Source organism: Mustela nivalis (assembly GCF_964662115.1).
Source record: "Mustela nivalis genome assembly, contig: HAP1_SCAFFOLD_2780, whole genome shotgun sequence".
NCBI classification, from domain to species: domain Eukaryota; kingdom Metazoa; phylum Chordata; class Mammalia; order Carnivora; family Mustelidae; genus Mustela; species Mustela nivalis.
In genome coordinates this window covers 30725-46230 of record NW_028133885.1, presented here as the reverse complement: position 1 = coordinate 46230, position 15506 = coordinate 30725, and the positions used below count along the sequence as shown (strand labels likewise).

General features: G+C 66.7%; 1 protein-coding gene across 4 annotated transcripts; it reads left to right on the top strand.

Annotated features, from left to right (window-relative positions):
- The first annotated feature begins 479 nt into the window (after positions 1–479).
- Positions 480–15505, top strand: ZBTB7B (zinc finger and BTB domain containing 7B). 4 transcript variants are annotated; one of them, XM_082751272.1, is made up of 4 exons: positions 480–577; positions 734–834; positions 11912–13080; positions 13342–15505. In XM_082751272.1, the coding sequence occupies exons 3-4, from the start codon at positions 11918–11920 to the stop codon at positions 13805–13807; spliced, it is 1629 nt and encodes a 542-aa protein (XP_082607398.1). In that variant the 5' UTR covers positions 480–577; positions 734–834; positions 11912–11917; the 3' UTR covers positions 13808–15505. The 4 variants fall into 4 exon arrangements, with proteins under 4 accessions (XP_082607398.1, XP_082607399.1, XP_082607400.1 ...); XM_082751273.1 differs by having other exon boundaries at positions 516–560; XM_082751274.1 differs by lacking the exons at positions 480–577; positions 734–834 and adding an exon at positions 5167–5276.
- The last annotated feature ends 1 nt before the right edge of the window (position 15506 follows it).

The following is a 15506-nucleotide window of genomic DNA, read 5'->3' as shown; positions in this document are numbered from 1 at the left end:
CCTCCAGGTTTCAGGCCAGCCCCTCGGCTCCGCCCCCTCCCTGGCGGAACGCGAGGCCGGACCTGCTTGAGATGGGCGGGTGCGCAGGCCAATGGGCGGGCAGGGCGGTGGAGTGCAGGGGGCGGGGCGGAGCTGCCGCGGAGGGCTGGATGGGGGTTGAGGGCGGAGCCCGAGTTAAGGTGGACTGGGAGAGATAGGGGCTGGAGGAGAAAGAGGGAGAGGGAGGGGGAGAGGGACCGCGGCAGGTGGAGGGAGAAAGAGACCGAAGGAAAGAAGGAGGGAAAAAGAGGAGGGTGGGAAAGGCTCGGAGAGCAGAGTAAAAGCTCGCAGGAAGGGAGCTAAAAGGGAGGGAGGGAGCCATCTGCGCCCTGCAGGGACTGGGTGGACCGAGGGGTTGAAGTTTATATCCTTATTGGGCGGAGGGAGGGGGACCTGGGGGGGCGGGTGAAAAACCAGGAAGTGACAGAGGGTGTTGCTAAGGATTGGGGGGGGAGTTTGGGGGGTGGCAGGGGGCGGGGGGAGGGAGGGGAGGGATGGGGGGAAAGCCAGCGGGAGGACAGGTGAGACAGCAGGACAGGTGAGGCGGGCCCTGAGGGGGGGGCGGTGGGAGCCAGGTGAATGTGCGGTTCTCGGCGGCCGAGGGGGGGGCGGGCGGCAGGAGGAGGCCGAGGGCTGCGGAGGAGGAGCCCCCCAGCAGAGAGCGGCGAGCGACTGACCGCGGCCTTCTGACCAGGACCGGAGCAGGGCCCCAAGCCCCCGGGCCCGGCGGGGGACGCGCTTTTCTCCACACCCTGTGCTTCTGCAGTTCCGGCCCGCGGACCCAAAGGCGGAGAGGTGAGTGTACCCTACTTTTGTCTCCGGCTCGGGGTCCCCCAGACGCGAGACTACTGCAGTGTCCTTCGTCTGTCCTGTGAGTGGGACCCCCCCCACGCACACACACACGCACGCTGACCAGACTCCCACCACTCCCCTTCCCCGTGCCTTCCCGGCACCCCGGGTCTCTGGAACGGATTTTAACCGCGAGGAAAGGTGGGCGGAGGGTCCCCAGAAACTTTCTCTGCACTTCTGGGATCAGACAGCCCGGCGGCCCCGGGATGGAGAGGGGGTGAGGCGGCGCCGAGCGCTGCCGGGTCTCCGCCGTGACTTGCGGGGAGACCCCCGACCCGCCCGCGCTGAGGGAATGGAAACGCTGGCGGACTCGAACTAGGACAAGCGGGCCCCCCCCCCGCGCCCCCTGGCGCGGTGGGCTGGACCCGGGCCAGTGGCACTGGGGGCGGGGGGAGCGCAGGAGGAGCCGCGGCTGGGGGGAAAGTTACCGGCTGGACTATTCGGTTTCCTGCGCCTCCGGAGCCGCGCTCCCTCTCCAGTAGTGGGGCTCGGCGGCCACCTCCGAGCGACACAGATCGACCCCTCCGCCCCAGTCCCTTCCTTCGGGCGCCGGTCCGGTCGCCACCCTCCCCGGGCCGGCTCGTGCCCCCAGAACCCGAGAGCGGGGGCGGATGGCCGGGAGGAGTTCTACCCCCACGCGTCTCCCCCGCAGGCGCCCGCGCACCTGCCCCTCCACAGAGTGGGGGTCGCTACTGTGTAGTCGTGGAAGCCACTGGGAGCGCCGCTGGCAGAGGGCTGCCATTCAAAAGGGTTGGGGGCGCCGCTTTCCCCTCCCAGCTTTCGCTCTCTCCTCCCACCCCACCCCGAGTAAGAGAGCGACGTGTCCCGGCCACAGCGGTGGGGGGGGTGGGAGTGGGGGGGCGGCGTGGGCAGCGGGTTGTGCCCGGACACGTGCCTGCCCAGGCGCCCCGGCCCTGCTAGTGTTTGGAGAGAGGGCGGGTCCCCTGCCCCCCGCCCCGCGCAACCCCCACGTATCAAAGGGCGGCTGAGACGTGGTGAGACCTCGGGGCGCCCTGGGGGGGGGGCGGGGAGCCTGGGTCCGGAGCAGGGGAGGGGCAGAGGCGCGGGTGCTAGCTGACCCACAGGAAACGAGCGCCGCTGACCTAGTTTGGGACACCGGAAGTGGGTGCTGAGGAGAGGGGGAGACCAGCAGGCTGTCCCGGCTTCCGGGCCAGGTGGAGGGCGTTCTTGAACTGACCCCCGCCTGAACGCCCTGCAGACCCCCAGCTGCAGCTGGGAACGGGAGTGAGTCAGCGCAGCGCTTCCCCTGCCCCCAGCCTATTCCTGAGAAGGGAGGCAGCTCCTGGGGGCTGGGGGAGCCAGACTGAGCGGTGAGGGGTTAAACCAGGATGGGGACTCTGCTCCCCGGGGTACACGTGTGTGCGGGGGAGGCCCGGAGGACTGTGGGGTTGCCTCCGGGTCCCCCCCCCCAGACACACACCAACTGGTTTGGTCACCCCTGTACCTGCCTGGCACTGCTGGCCGAGCTGGCATGGAGTGGGCACCAGGCTGGAGGGGAGAGCGGGCGCAAGGAGCGTTGTGCAGGGCTGGAGGGGGACGTATTTGCGACTGAGTTTGGGTGGCAGTTGCTGTTCCTCGTCGTCGGTGGTGACTGGGGAGAAGGGCAGGGGGCTCCCCCTGGAGCAGCTGATGAAACATGAAGAAATCTCTGTCACTGTCTCCTGCCCCGGCCCCTGGGGCCTCGGCTCCCCCAGCGAGCCTCCGCGCCATGGTTGCCGCGGGCACAGTGCAGTCTGCTGGCACCCCCAGACGCTGTCCCCTCCCTCGGGTACCACACCCCCCAGCCTCAGCACAGGGGTCAGAAAGGGGTCACTGTCACCCGAAAGGGGCTCTGGGGAAGGAGGAAGGCAGTGCCCACCGGGTCCAGGTGTCAGGGACAGAGGCCTGCTCCATGAGAGCCCTCTCATCACCACACAGCTCTGGCTGATACGGACCCGGTGTCTGGGAGACAGGTGTTGACCTCGTCCCCCTTCCCCGCGGTGCCCCCTGGCACCCAGGGCCCCCAGCTCCTCCTTGGCCTAGTGCCCGCCCCGGGAGGGCGCGGCGGGCAGCGGGGGCTGGGCTAACAATGCACCATCGGGCCCTTTGTGTGCTTGCACTTGGCACCCTGGGGAAGGGTGGGGGAGGGGCCCAGCGGGCATGGGGGGCGGAGCGCCTCGGGTGGGGACGGTGAAGGCTGGGGGAGAGAAGCGGAGAATGAAAGCAGGTGGGGAGGAAAGGGAAGTAGGTCAGATAGGGTGCGGGCCCCCCATTCCAGGCCGAGGCTGAGAGGACCAGCCCCTGCTCCTACAGCCTCCCAGGTGGCACCACGCTGCCTGAGGCACTGCCTGGGACCCGTCATTTGGGGTCAGAAGTCACTGCCCAGGGGACTGCTCACATGGAGGAAGCCTGGCCTGGTACTGCCCCCTTCTTGGTGGCTGAGAGACCAGTTCTGGTCCAAAGCCAAGGCCCTATGATGGGTAGTAAATGGGCTCCAGGCAGGGCACTGCCCCCTAATAGGGGCCTCTGGACCTGCTTCGGGGTTTCCTGCCTCTGGCCTGCTTGGTTCCGTGACCTTCTGAGAGTTGAGACTACCCTGCCACCAGGCCTTGGGGCCTACGGCTGTTTTGGCCTAGGGCTGAAGAGCAGAGTCGGGGGAGGAAGGTGGGGACAGGAGACGGATAGGACCCTGGCATGGGGTGTGCCCGCTCTAGCCTCTTCCCCCTCCTTCTGCTGAGTAAACTCGTGAGTAAACTTGACGTTTTGCCCGGACAGTTTGAAGTTGCCTTGCTACCCCCCCACCCCCAGTCCTGCCAACACACAGGCGGCCAAGCGCCAAGGCGGGCCTGGGGGACTAGGGGGAAGGGGTTAGAGCTACTGTAGTCCACTATCAGGGGCTTTGGAGGGGCAAGGAAGGCCCCCCCCCCCCCCCCAGCCAACAACACTCAGGTCTTGGCAAGAATCTTAGCTGAGGCCTGTAAGAATCTGTCTCAGAGCCTTGGGGAATCTGGGGAAAGTGGCCTTGAAACAGAGCCTCTCCCCACTTGTGACCTGCACCCCCACTAAGGAAGGGCACCCAGCTGCCATCTGGCCCCCTTGCATTGCCCCCTCTGATGTTCACAGGCTGCCTGGCCCAGAGGGAAAGCCGCTTTCAGCGAATTTCCCGGGGAGACGGGAGAGGGCCGCCCTCTCCTCTGCAGCCTGTAGTTGAGGTGGGTGGGAGGCTGCGGCCTCGGTGACCTGGGCCCCTCTGCACTGAGGCCCCCCCAGCTGCCAGCATGATTCCTTGGACTCACACCTGGGCCTAACACCACACCTAGCTCCTTCCCCCGAGCTCCCCATCGGGCCTGGCCCTGACTCCCCCAACCTCTTCCTCTGCCTGCGAGCATCCCAGAACCAAGTCAGCCTTCAGAGTTCTGCAGCGAGCAAACAGGTGGGGGTGCCCCAGGCAAAAGAGGGCTTGTGGTGGCCAGATGGACCCAGTGAGCCCCCCACGAACGCACCAGTTTGCTGCCAGTTGGTATCCCTAATTCCTTATGCCTTCCCAGTCCCTGCCAGGCTTCGGAGCGAGGCGCTACCAGGCCTCTGCGTTCGACCTCATGTTTCTGGCTTCGGTTTCCTTCCTGTTCCCCCCCCACACTCCTCCCCACCCATATGCCCCTTTCAACAGACATCCTCACCTCCTTCCTTCCTCCTTTCCTCCCCTTTGCCTGGGAGAAGGGGTCCTCTTCCCCTCCGCCACGGATATCCTAGCCTTTTATCTCTTCTAAAAAGGAGATTTCTGGCCAGATCTCCAGCTCTGCCCTCCTCACCTGGTCAGCAAGGCTCTGGGGAGGAGAAGGCAGGACTTCTCTTGGGAACTACAACTCCCAAGGTACATGCAGAGTAACTGTGGTGCATCCTGGGAGTTGTAGTCCTCACGCTCTCAATTTGGTGCCTTCTGGAAGGGTTGCTTGATGGGAGTAAAAGCCAGGACTGGGGTGAATTGGACATGGATGCCCTCTGCATCCCACCCACCCCGCTTCACCCTGTTCTCGCCGTCCTGTGCCCACGTCACACCACGTACCCACGACTAACCTCCTTCCTCTGCTGGGACATGCTGCCATTCTTACCTTAGCACCCCACCCAAGAGATGCCCCACCCTGGCCTGCTGCCCCTGGCAGGGATAACATTGAGGGGCCCCATGAACCCCTTCCCTGCCCCCTGCCCTCCAGGCTGGCTCCCTGCCTTTATGGGGATCAAAGGGCAGAGAGCAGCCCCACCCCACTCCCTTGCAGGCTGCGGGCACCAGGGCTCTCAGGAGTTGCGGGGACTTTGGTGCCCAAGCAGATGCTGAGGCAGAGGGAACGCTGGGAGGCTGGCACCCACCCTGAAGGACGGAGCTTTCAGTAAGTGCTCACAGGGCCGTCCACAGGCTGCTGGGGGCCCTGTGTAGGCCCTGACTTGCACCGAGCCTCGAGGGGCAATGGCTGGAGAACAGGGTCTTAGGCCTTATCTGTCGGACCTGGGGACTGGACCCGCCTGGCTGGCACCAAGGCTCAGGGGTGGCCCTCCCCCACCCCAGGCCCACAGTTGGCATGGGGCGCTGGGAGCAGGGGGCAGGAGGGAGAGGAGGGCAGAACTGCCAGCATCCTGGTGGGTAGGTGCCAACCGGGCCGGGAGCTGGTGAGGGGCAGCAGGCCAGCGGCGTTGAGCCAGCAGCTGTTGGGGGGAAAGGGGAGGGGATGTTTCGGGGGCATTTCAGTGGTCCTCCCAACCCAGGAGGACTTGGATGGGCCTCATGTCTGGGGAACATGAGGGCACCACTTGTTCCAGGAATAAGGGACCCTAGGAGTTGTTTCGGTGGAACTGTGTGGCCCACCCATCTCTGGGCTCAGAGCCTTCCTGAGCTGCCCCTCGGGCCCAGGCGGGTCCCACCCAACCGGCCAGGGTGGCGGAGGCTTGCGCAAGGGGTGGGGCTAGGCGCTTCCCAGCAGATGCCCCCTCCTGGCTCCTTCCTCTTTCGGTGCCCACAGCTCCCCCCATCTGTCCACCCCCCTCAGGCCAGCTCTGTCCCCCGGAGCCCCCTGGCCACTGGGGGCTGGCACATGGGCTGCCCCCTAGCCTGGTTGGCAGGGGCTGGCGCCCGGGCAAGGAACTGTGGTATGTGAGTGGGTTTGGGGTGAGGCATGGGGAGGGCGGGGTGCTGCCTTGCCCAGCCCCCGAGGGCCCCAGCCCAGGACAGGGTGGGGAGAATTCGGTCAGCTCCCAGGGGTCTCAGGGTCCCACTGGGGACCGGAGGGCTTCCCTGTGGCCCTCCACGGTGCCACATGCCCTGAGGGGCCCGGACCTGGGCACCTGTCAGCCCTGGCACCGTGTGTCCAGGGTTCCCCTCCTCCCTCCTCTGGCCACCGCCGCCGCCTGTCCCCTCCCCTCCTTCCTTCTCGCAGTCCCACCTCCGGCAGCCTCTCCCGTGGCTCCTCCTCACCTCTGTCCTCCTGCACTGTCCCGGCTCCTACTGTGCCTACACTCACCTTTTTCCCTTTCAGGACTGAGTAAGGCCGGGCGGGGGTGGGTACCGCCGGGGCTTTGGGCACCACAGGCAGAGACTTCAGGCCCTCTCCCACGCTGCCAGCCCTCTGGTAACCCCTCCCCCCAGCTTGGAGGGAGGGGGGACAGCACCCAGAGGGTTAAGGCTCTAGGGGGGAGGGGCTGGGCCAGGTCGTGGGCGGCCCCTTTGAAGGAGGGAGCTGGAGCGGGGAACAGCCACCCCACCTCCCCCCCCCCCAGCAGGGCCCTCCCCCACCCCTCCCAACCTGCTCCCCCCAGGGGCCAAGAGGAGTTGCCGGCAAGGCCCCTCAGCGTTCAGGTGAGTAGGCCCTGCTCCGGCTTGGGAGATCAGGCCCCAGGGGCGGCTTGGAGGCCTAGAATTGGCCAAGGGTCAGAGAGGGACTGGAAACAGGCTAGGAAGAGGGTGTCCAAACTTCCCTGGGAAGGTGGAGGGGGCTGAGGGTATGAGGCGCGCTTTGGCCCCAGGGGCCCTAGGAGGACCGAGGAGCAGAAGGGGCCTACAGGAGCCCAAGGACTGCTGGGCCAGGACAGGAGGCTGGACAGGCTGGCAGGGAGCCGGGCTCCGGGGATCGGGCTGGGGTGTCCTCTGGGGCTGGGGGGCTCAGGTTTCTGCCTGCGGCTTGGCGGGTGTGGGGTTACCAGGCGGCTCGGTTACTCAGCCTGAGACGCTCGGCTGGGGGGAGGGGGTGGGCACCGGGCAGACCCTGGCACCTTATGCCGGCTCCTCGGGCCCTGAGGGGAGAGGGCATTGCCTAGGCAGGTCCCGCTTAGAACCCTGACGGTGGGGGTCTGTCCAGGTGCGGTCGCCTGGCCCAGGGTGGGTACCCTCTGGGGAAAGCCCAGCAGTTCCAGGGCTGGAAATTCTGACGGGCAGAGAGGCCTAGGTTGTCCCCCCTCACCCCACCCCACATCCGCTCTCCGCACCAGCCCCCCCCCCACCGCCACCATCCTCCCCAACTGGCCCCCAAATTTCGGTCCTGTGCTTCTTCTAGAAGGGTGGCATGGGTGCCCTGAGTGCGGCCATCCTATGGCAAGACCAAGCCTTGGAAGGCAGGCCTGGCTCCGTGACTCGATTCCCCGGGGCCCTCTCTCTACCTGCCAGCCTGCGCACAAGGGAGCAGATGCTCGGAGCAGGGCAGGACGGAGGAAGCCGGAGAGGCTGGAGTGGAGACCCGGGGGTAGAGGAAGGAGCGGGCAAGGCGGCTCCTGGGGGCCAAGGGCCACAGATGCCTAGAGCGGAGGCAGGAGGCTGGCCAGGGCTGAAGGAGGGACAAGGATGCGTGGCGGAGCAGGCACTGGCTGGGCCGGTCAGCAAGGGGACGGGAAGGGGAGGCCACGGATGGGGCGGGGGGGCCCAAGCACGGGGCAGGGTCCCCCAAGCGGGAGGAGGATTTGCCCCCTTCCCTTCTCTGCCATCATCGTCCCTCACAACCCCCAGAGTGGCCTGGGGAGGGGGGCATGGGCTAGAACGGGTATCAGGGAAAGAAATGTGGAGGCACACCGCGATCTCCCTCATTTCAGGGAGCACCAGGAATTGGGGATTTGGAGGGAGGAGAGGCTTAACCCCCACGGCACCGGGAAGCAGCCGACTCCCCTGGCCTCCTTCCCCTTCGTGGCTTGCGGTCTCCCTTCCCCGCCTGGCCCCCAGGAAGTGTGAGTGCTGGGGGTGGTGAGGTTAGGAGGGGGGAAGCGGCATGTGGGGGATGGGCAGGGCACGCACTTGCTCCGAGGGGCTGGGGTGCGGACCCACGGGCTCTGTAGGCGCCAGGGCATCCCCAGGCCTGGGGCTTTGCCTTCCAGGCCCAGACTGTCCTTCGGGGGGACTCCCTCAGCCCCTGATCCCGCCTTCCCGACTGGGCAGTCCAGGTGGCTCCAGCCCCTGGGCTCCAGAGGCCCTGGGAGGAGGAGGAGAGCTGGGGAGCCAGGATTCCTGGGTCCCTGAGGACTTCGGCCTGGCTGTCCCACTTCCCCATCCCCCTGGTCGGGCGGCCGAAGCCCCGCTGCTGCCCGCTGCTTCGTGCAAACTGAGCTCCAAAAAAACAGGAAGAGAATGTGAGGCTGGAGTTGGGGCAGGGTGGGAAGCAGAAAGGAGAAAGAAGTGGGGGGGTGGCTAGCCAAAGTGGGGGGTGGGCGCTGGGGAGTGCCCCAGGCCCCCATCACCTGGCAGGGGGATGTCACAGGCGGACCTCACCCTCCCTTACCCTGAGTAGCTGCACCTGCAGAAGTCTTTTGGGTGGGGGTGTCTGTGTGCCTGGGTCTCAGCCCCATATCTGTTCTCTGTGCTAATCCCAGCTCCGCCCGCTGCCCCCCACACTAAGCCTCACTCCCCTAATCCCCAGGGTGTGGTGAAGGGGGGCCAGCTTCACTCATCTGCCCCTTGGGGGCCGATCCCTGCCGAATCCCTGTGTCAGGGCTCAGGTGCCCCCGGGACACTGCCAGAGGTCAGCACCTGGAAAGACTTCCGGGCTCCTTTCCCTTCCCGGTCAAGGCCAGTGCTCTCCGCCTTTTGTATCTGGGCTGGGGACACACCCCGCAGGTGCCTGAGGACACCGAGGAGTTGGGGGGTTCGGGGCTCCTGCCTTTGTCCCCTTCCTGCCTTTCCCACCCAGTCTTTCCCCCACCAGAGATGGGGCAGGCTTGACTCAGGGCCCAGTTTCAAGAGAGCTGCCCACCTGCTTGGCCGGTCTAGCAGGCCTGACAGTGAGGGGAGCCTGGGGGGGTGGCGGGAAAGGGGGAGCGATGGGGCGGGGCCCCCAGTTCTTCCCCCTACCAGGCAAACAAACCAAACAGACCTTGCCTGGTTCCCTGGCACAGCGGCCCCCCCCTCCACACACACCCATGCCCACAAGGCCTTAGCAAGAGGGGGCATGCCAGGCTGGGTGGAGATGGGCCGTCCTCATGGGGCGTCAGGGGGCTGGGCCCTTGGGGATACAGATGTGGGAAGGGTGCCCAAGGTGGGGTGGGCATCCTGGCACCGGTGCCCCGCCGCCTAGGTGATGGGGCTGTGAGTGCCCCCTCGGCCTGGTTGGCAGCAGCATTGTTCTAGGCAGCATCTAAGTTGGCCTGGGCGCCAGAGCCCTGGGTAAGGGCTGGGGGAGTTTCCCAGAAGCTAGAGAACCTTAGAGCACCTCCCCTTCCTACGAGTGCCCTCTGCCTCTCCCTCCTTCACTGCTACCTCGTGGCCATGGGCACTGGACTTGGGCCTAAGGGGTTAAACACCCACCCTTGCCCAAGCACCCGGTGTGAGTTGCAGGCGCTGAAGCAGCCTAAGCCCGTGACCTGACAGCAGGGTCAGCCAATCAGCACCCTGCCACGCCAAGTTGCCGCGGAGACCGGCCCCGGGGTGGGAGCAAGGAGGCGGGCCTAGCGGCAGGAATGGGTGGGGTGGGGAGGGAAGGAGGGAGGGGGCTGGGGCAAGCCACGTGCCTGCGGGTGCCCAGCTCCAGGCCAATGGCCAGCGAGGACAGCCCCACCCATCCCCCTCGGGAGGGACAGGATCTGCCTGGGCGCAGGAGGGTGCCCACTGCTGCCACTGCCCACCCGGTTTTTGTTTGTTCCCAAGTCCTGGGGCCATTTGCCACTTGCTCTGTTTGTGGAGTGTGGGCAGGGAAGCGAAGGGAGCTGGGGTGGCTCCCAGGGAGAGAAGTGGGAGCAGAGGGCTCGCCTGGTGTCGGACCGGAGCGGGGAGACCCGTGGGTGCTGCTCCCCGAGGGTGCCCTGCAGGAGTCCCGGCGTCACAGGGAAGGTGACAGGCAGACACAATGCCGTTCTTGTGTTCGGAAGGGGAAATCTGTGGCTCTTGCCCCCCCCCACCAGCTCCCCGAAAAATCCTTTTCCCTCCGCGGTGAGGCTGAGCAGCTGTTGGGAGTGGCAAAGAAGACACTGACCAGGGTCAGTGGGACCCGCCCTTGGGACCACATCGGTCAGCCTTTCCTATTACAGAGAAGGAAACCGGCTTCCTGGGGAAAGGAAGTGACTGATCCAAGGTCATGAAGCTCATAGTAACTTGACTCTTTGGGGCGATTTGAGGCAGGGAGACCCAGCTGTCCCCAAGCCAAGCCTTCCCAGGAGAGGCCATGTGTGGAATCTGCCCCGGGCGAGGCCTCGCTCCTACCTCCCAAGGCCAGAATGTTTATTGCCCCCCCCCACGTGGTCTCATTTACCCGATGTCCCCACAAGCCTCCGGGTCCAGTGGAATTACCCGCAGAGTAGACTAGGAAGGAGGCTCGGAGACCATGTGTTTAAAGTCAAGGAACTCCTCAGCCACAGGGGCAGGTTTCACTCTCAGGCGGCCGACTTCAGAGCCACCTTCCAGGCCCCCCTGTCTCCACTTGCTTCAGACCCAGCCTCCCAGTGTCAGGCCCGAAGGGCTGAGCTCTTGGGACCTCGCTCTCACCGCTCCTTGTCCATTCCCGGAAACACACGCCTGACAGAAGGGACTGGCCCAAGGTCATTCGGCAACCTGGCCGCAAACCCAGGACTCAGGCAGCGCTCCTCACTCCCAGGCCAGGCCCACCTGCCGCCCTCCTGTCCCCCCACCAGCCTCCGGGGTGCTGGGGTGCTGCAGCGCCTCCCTTGGAGGGGAGAGCACCTAGGATAGAAGAGAACCCTCTGGGGCGCGGGCTCTCCACTCTCCCGAAGGGCCGTGGATGGGGAGGGAGAGGTGTGGAGGGAGAGGTGCCGTGGCAGCTGTGGTGGGGAGGGGTGGAACTGGAACTTGGCCTATTGGCAGTGGGGGAGGGGGCGGGGACGATGCTTATCTGTGCGGGGCAGGAAGCACCAGAGCCAGGCGACACCCCAGCAAAGGGTGGCTGCTCCTTGGCCCCCTGGGGGAGGGGAGGATTTGGGGGGAGGGATGCTGGGAGCAGTGTTTCCCTTTTGGCCTGGGGGGGGGGCGTGAAATCTAAAAGGGGAGTTGAGCTTTTAGTGGGGGCGGAGGGGAGGAGGAGGAGGGTGAAGGTGAAGGTGCCGGGAAGCTGCCTGGTGAGTTTGCAGAGCTTCTGTGGAGCCCTGAACCCTTGTGGAGTCACTTGGGTGGCAGTGCCCAGAGCAGACCTTGGTCCAGTGCGAATCTTAGCTCTGTCCTTGGCCTCGCTAGTGCCATCAGAGGCTGTCACCCCACTTCTCAGATGACTGAGCCCCGAGTCCTTCATGAAGCCTGGGCCAGGACCCCAGAGCTCCCTCCAAAGGCATGGGGAGTGGGGCAGGCAAAGCGGCAGGGCGGCCAGAGCAGCTGGGAATAGGACTGGGGGCCCACCGCCTGGGTCTGAACGCGTTCTGCCCCTCAGAAGTTGGACATCACTTGCCTTGTCTGCGCCTTGGGTCCCCTGTCTGTGAGATGACTGCTTCTCAGTCCGGGGAGGCTTCTGGAAGATCCCCTGGGTCTGAAGCACTGGGGAGCCGGGCTGGCAGTCTGCCGGCACAGGAAGTGCGGGCCTAGCGCCTTTCACCTGCCCCTGTCCTCCACCCACAGGACAAGATGGGGAGCCCGGAGGACGGCCTCATCGGGATCCCGTTCCCGGACCACAGCAGCGAGCTCCTGAGCTGCCTCAATGAGCAGCGGCAGCTGGGCCACCTGTGCGACCTCACCATCCGGACGCAGGGCCTCGAGTACCGCACCCACCGGGCCGTGCTGGCCGCCTGCAGCCACTACTTCAAGAAGCTCTTCACTGAGGGCGGCGGTGCGGTGGCAGGGGCAGGGGGCGGTGGCGCGGCGGCGGGGGCCGCCGGGGCTGGCGTGTGCGAACTGGACTTCGTGGGGCCCGAGGCCCTGGGCGCCCTGCTGGAGTTCGCCTACACGGCCACGCTGACCACCAGCAGCGCCAACATGCCGGCCGTGCTGCAGGCCGCGCGGCTGCTGGAGATCCCGTGCGTCATCGCCGCCTGCGTGGAGATCCTGCAGGGCAGTGGGCGGGAGGCCCCCGGCCCCGACGAGGACGACTGTGAGCGCGCCCGCCAGTACCTGGAGGCCTTCGCCACGGCCACGGCCACGGCCTCCTCGGGAGTTCCCAACGGAGAAGACAGACCACCCCAGGGGCCCCTCCCACCCCCACCCCAGCCCACGCCACGGCCAGTGGCCCGCCGCAGCCGCAAGCCCCGGAAAGCTTTCTTGCAGACCAAGGGGGCCCGGGCAAACCACTTAGTGCCCGAGGCACCCACGGTGCCTGCCCACCCCACGACCTATGAGGAGGAGGAGGTGGCGGGGGGCAGAGTGGAGAGCGGCACAGGCAGCGGGCTGGGGGACAGCTACAGCCCTCCAGCGGGGACTGCTTCACCCCCCGAGGGGCCCCTGGCTTACGAGCCCTACGAGGGTGATGAGGAGGAAGAGGAGCTGGTGTATCCTTCTGCCTACGGGATGGCGCAGGGAGGAGGACCCCCGCTGTCCCCAGAGGAGCTGGGCTCAGACGAGGACGCCATTGACCCCGACCTGATGGCCTACCTGAGTTCGCTGCACCAGGACACCCTGGCCCCAGGCCTGGATGGCCAGGACAAGCTGGTGCGCAAGCGCCGCTCCCAGATGCCCCAGGAGTGCCCAGTCTGTCACAAGATCATCCACGGGGCCGGCAAGCTGCCGCGCCACATGAGGACCCACACGGGGGAGAAGCCCTTTGCCTGTGAGGTCTGCGGCGTCCGCTTCACCCGGTGAGCACTAGGGGGCCGGGGACCCAGCAGGGGTTCCCCGCCCAGAAGGACTGGGGGTGTGGAGGTCCCCAGAGCCACTGGAGACACCCAGATTGGGAGGTCGGGAGAAAGGTGAGGGAGGTGGGTTTGGCTCAGGACAGCTCTGGGCTTGGAAGCCCCGGAGGGGGTGGTGGTGGCGGCGCTGCCCACCAGCGGTGGAGTGGAGGGGTTGGGGAAGGGGTGGTCCTGGGCCTGACCGGCGCCCCTCCCCCTGCCCGCCAGGAACGACAAGCTGAAGATCCACATGCGGAAGCACACGGGAGAGCGCCCCTACTCTTGCCCGCACTGCCCAGCCCGCTTCCTGCACAGCTACGACCTCAAGAACCACATGCACCTGCACACGGGGGACCGGCCCTATGAGTGCCACCTGTGCCACAAGGCTTTCGCCAAGGAGGACCACCTGCAGCGCCACCTCAAGGGTCAGAACTGCCTGGAGGTGCGCACCCGGCGGCGGCGCAAGGACGACGCGCCCCCGCACTACCCGCCCCCCTCCGCGGCCGCGCCGGCCACTGCGGGCCTCGACCTCTCCAATGGCCACTTGGACACCTTCCACCTCTCTCTGGCTCGGTTCTGGGAGCAGTCAGCCCCGCCTGGGCCTCCGGTCTCCACCCTGGGCCCCCCTGATGAGGAGGAGGAGGAGGGGGCACCCAGGACGCCTAAGGCTGAAGGTACCATGGAGTCCTCTTAAAGAGGGCCGGTGGCCGTCCCCAGCAGCGCGCGGCCGGGGCGCCCATGCCAAGCAGCGGGGGCACGCGGGCTGGACAGGGCTGGGGGCCGGGCGCTGGGCTCCCTGGCTTCAGCAGTCCATCCCTGTCGCCCCGGAGCCCTCATTCCAGTTCCAAGCTGAGAAGGCTTTGGGGTCGGGGGCTCCCCAGATTGGGGTGAACTCCTAAGGAGTGATCCCCATAGTACGTCTCCATTTCCAGCTGTTTGTTGTGAACGGTGGGACCCTGTCCCCAGCCGCTCCTGGGTAGTAGAAGCAATAATGTATTTCTGATTTGTGGGGTTCCTCTTCGGCTATGCGGGTTTCTAGGGGGTGGGGGGCTTGGGACCAAAGCCTCGCCCCGCCCCCATGCCCCCAGGGGTTTGGCGGAGTCCGGGGGTGAAGGACCGCCCCTCCCTCCCCTTCTGAGACCCCCTCCTTCCTGCTTTCTGTTCCCTTTCCCCGGCAGAGAATTATGCAAAGGGGGCGGCGAGGAGGAGTGGGTGGGGGGAAGCGAGGTAGAGGCTGGAAAGCCTCGGGGATTGGGCCCGCAGGAAGGAGCCATCCTCGCGCGCCCCACCCCCCGCCGCATCCTCCCCACCCCCCCACCCCCCGCACCTCACCTACCCCCCCACCCCCGCCAGGCTCCGAGCGCTGAGTCACGGGGTCCTGAAGGAGCAGGGGGCGGGGTGGCCTGAGCGGCTCGCCCGCCCCTGGGGGCAGCGGGAGGGGCCGCTCCGCTCGGCTCTCCGCCCCGGCCCTGCCCTCCCCTCCCGCGTCCCCGGGCAGGGAATGTCTTGTTCCCGCCGCTCCCTCCCCGGGGCCAGAGGGCAGGGCGGGCCGGGTGGCTCCTACCCTCCTCTCCTCCTCCCGCCCAGGTGCGAGCCGGAGCCGCCGCCGGGCCGCCCCTGACTCACGCCGCCCCCAGGCTGGCGCGGCGCGGGCTGCGGGACGGGGTGAGGGGCTGCGGGCTGCGGAGCGCGCGGGCGGGCGCCCCCTGGCGGCCGTTCCCGAGAGCCGCGGCCGCCCGGGCGGGGGTGGGGGTGCCGGCTGGGGTCCCGCTGGGTCGCGGAGAGTGACCCCCACGGAGTCCGCCCGGGTCTGTACATAGCCTCTTCTGTCGGTCTCGATGAAATCTAGTTTCAGATTTTTAACTACCCGATTCTGCTGGGGGGGGGTCCGCCTCCCTCCCTCGCTGGGTGCTGCCCCCCCCCCCCCTTTGCGGCCTGGGCTCTGCCTTGCACTATTTCCCCTCCCTGGCCTGGCGGCCCCTCCCCCTTCCTAAAAGGGGCAGGTTAAGGGGCCCGGTGCTCTCCCTTCCTCCCCTGCACCCTCATGCCCATTTGCACAGCTGCCCAGGTACCCCCAGAAGTGAGGGGGTGTCACAGGGAGGGGGTAGCGGGACCAGTCCCTGTATCTATTTAAAAAGTGATGATGTAATATATTGGGGTTGGGGGAGGTCGGGTTGCCCTGGGCCTCATCTTAGCATTTCAGGTGATGGGGGAGACCTGGGGCCCAGCCCCAGAGAGTGAGGACAATGTGACCTCCCCCCTCCCCCCTTGCGGCTTCTCCACTCAGTGCCTTAGGGGGGGAGGCAATTTCCCCCCCTCCTCTTCCCCTCCTCTTCCCCTGCCCCCACCTCGGGTGTAAACGACAGGAAGAAATAATAATTTAAGACTCACAC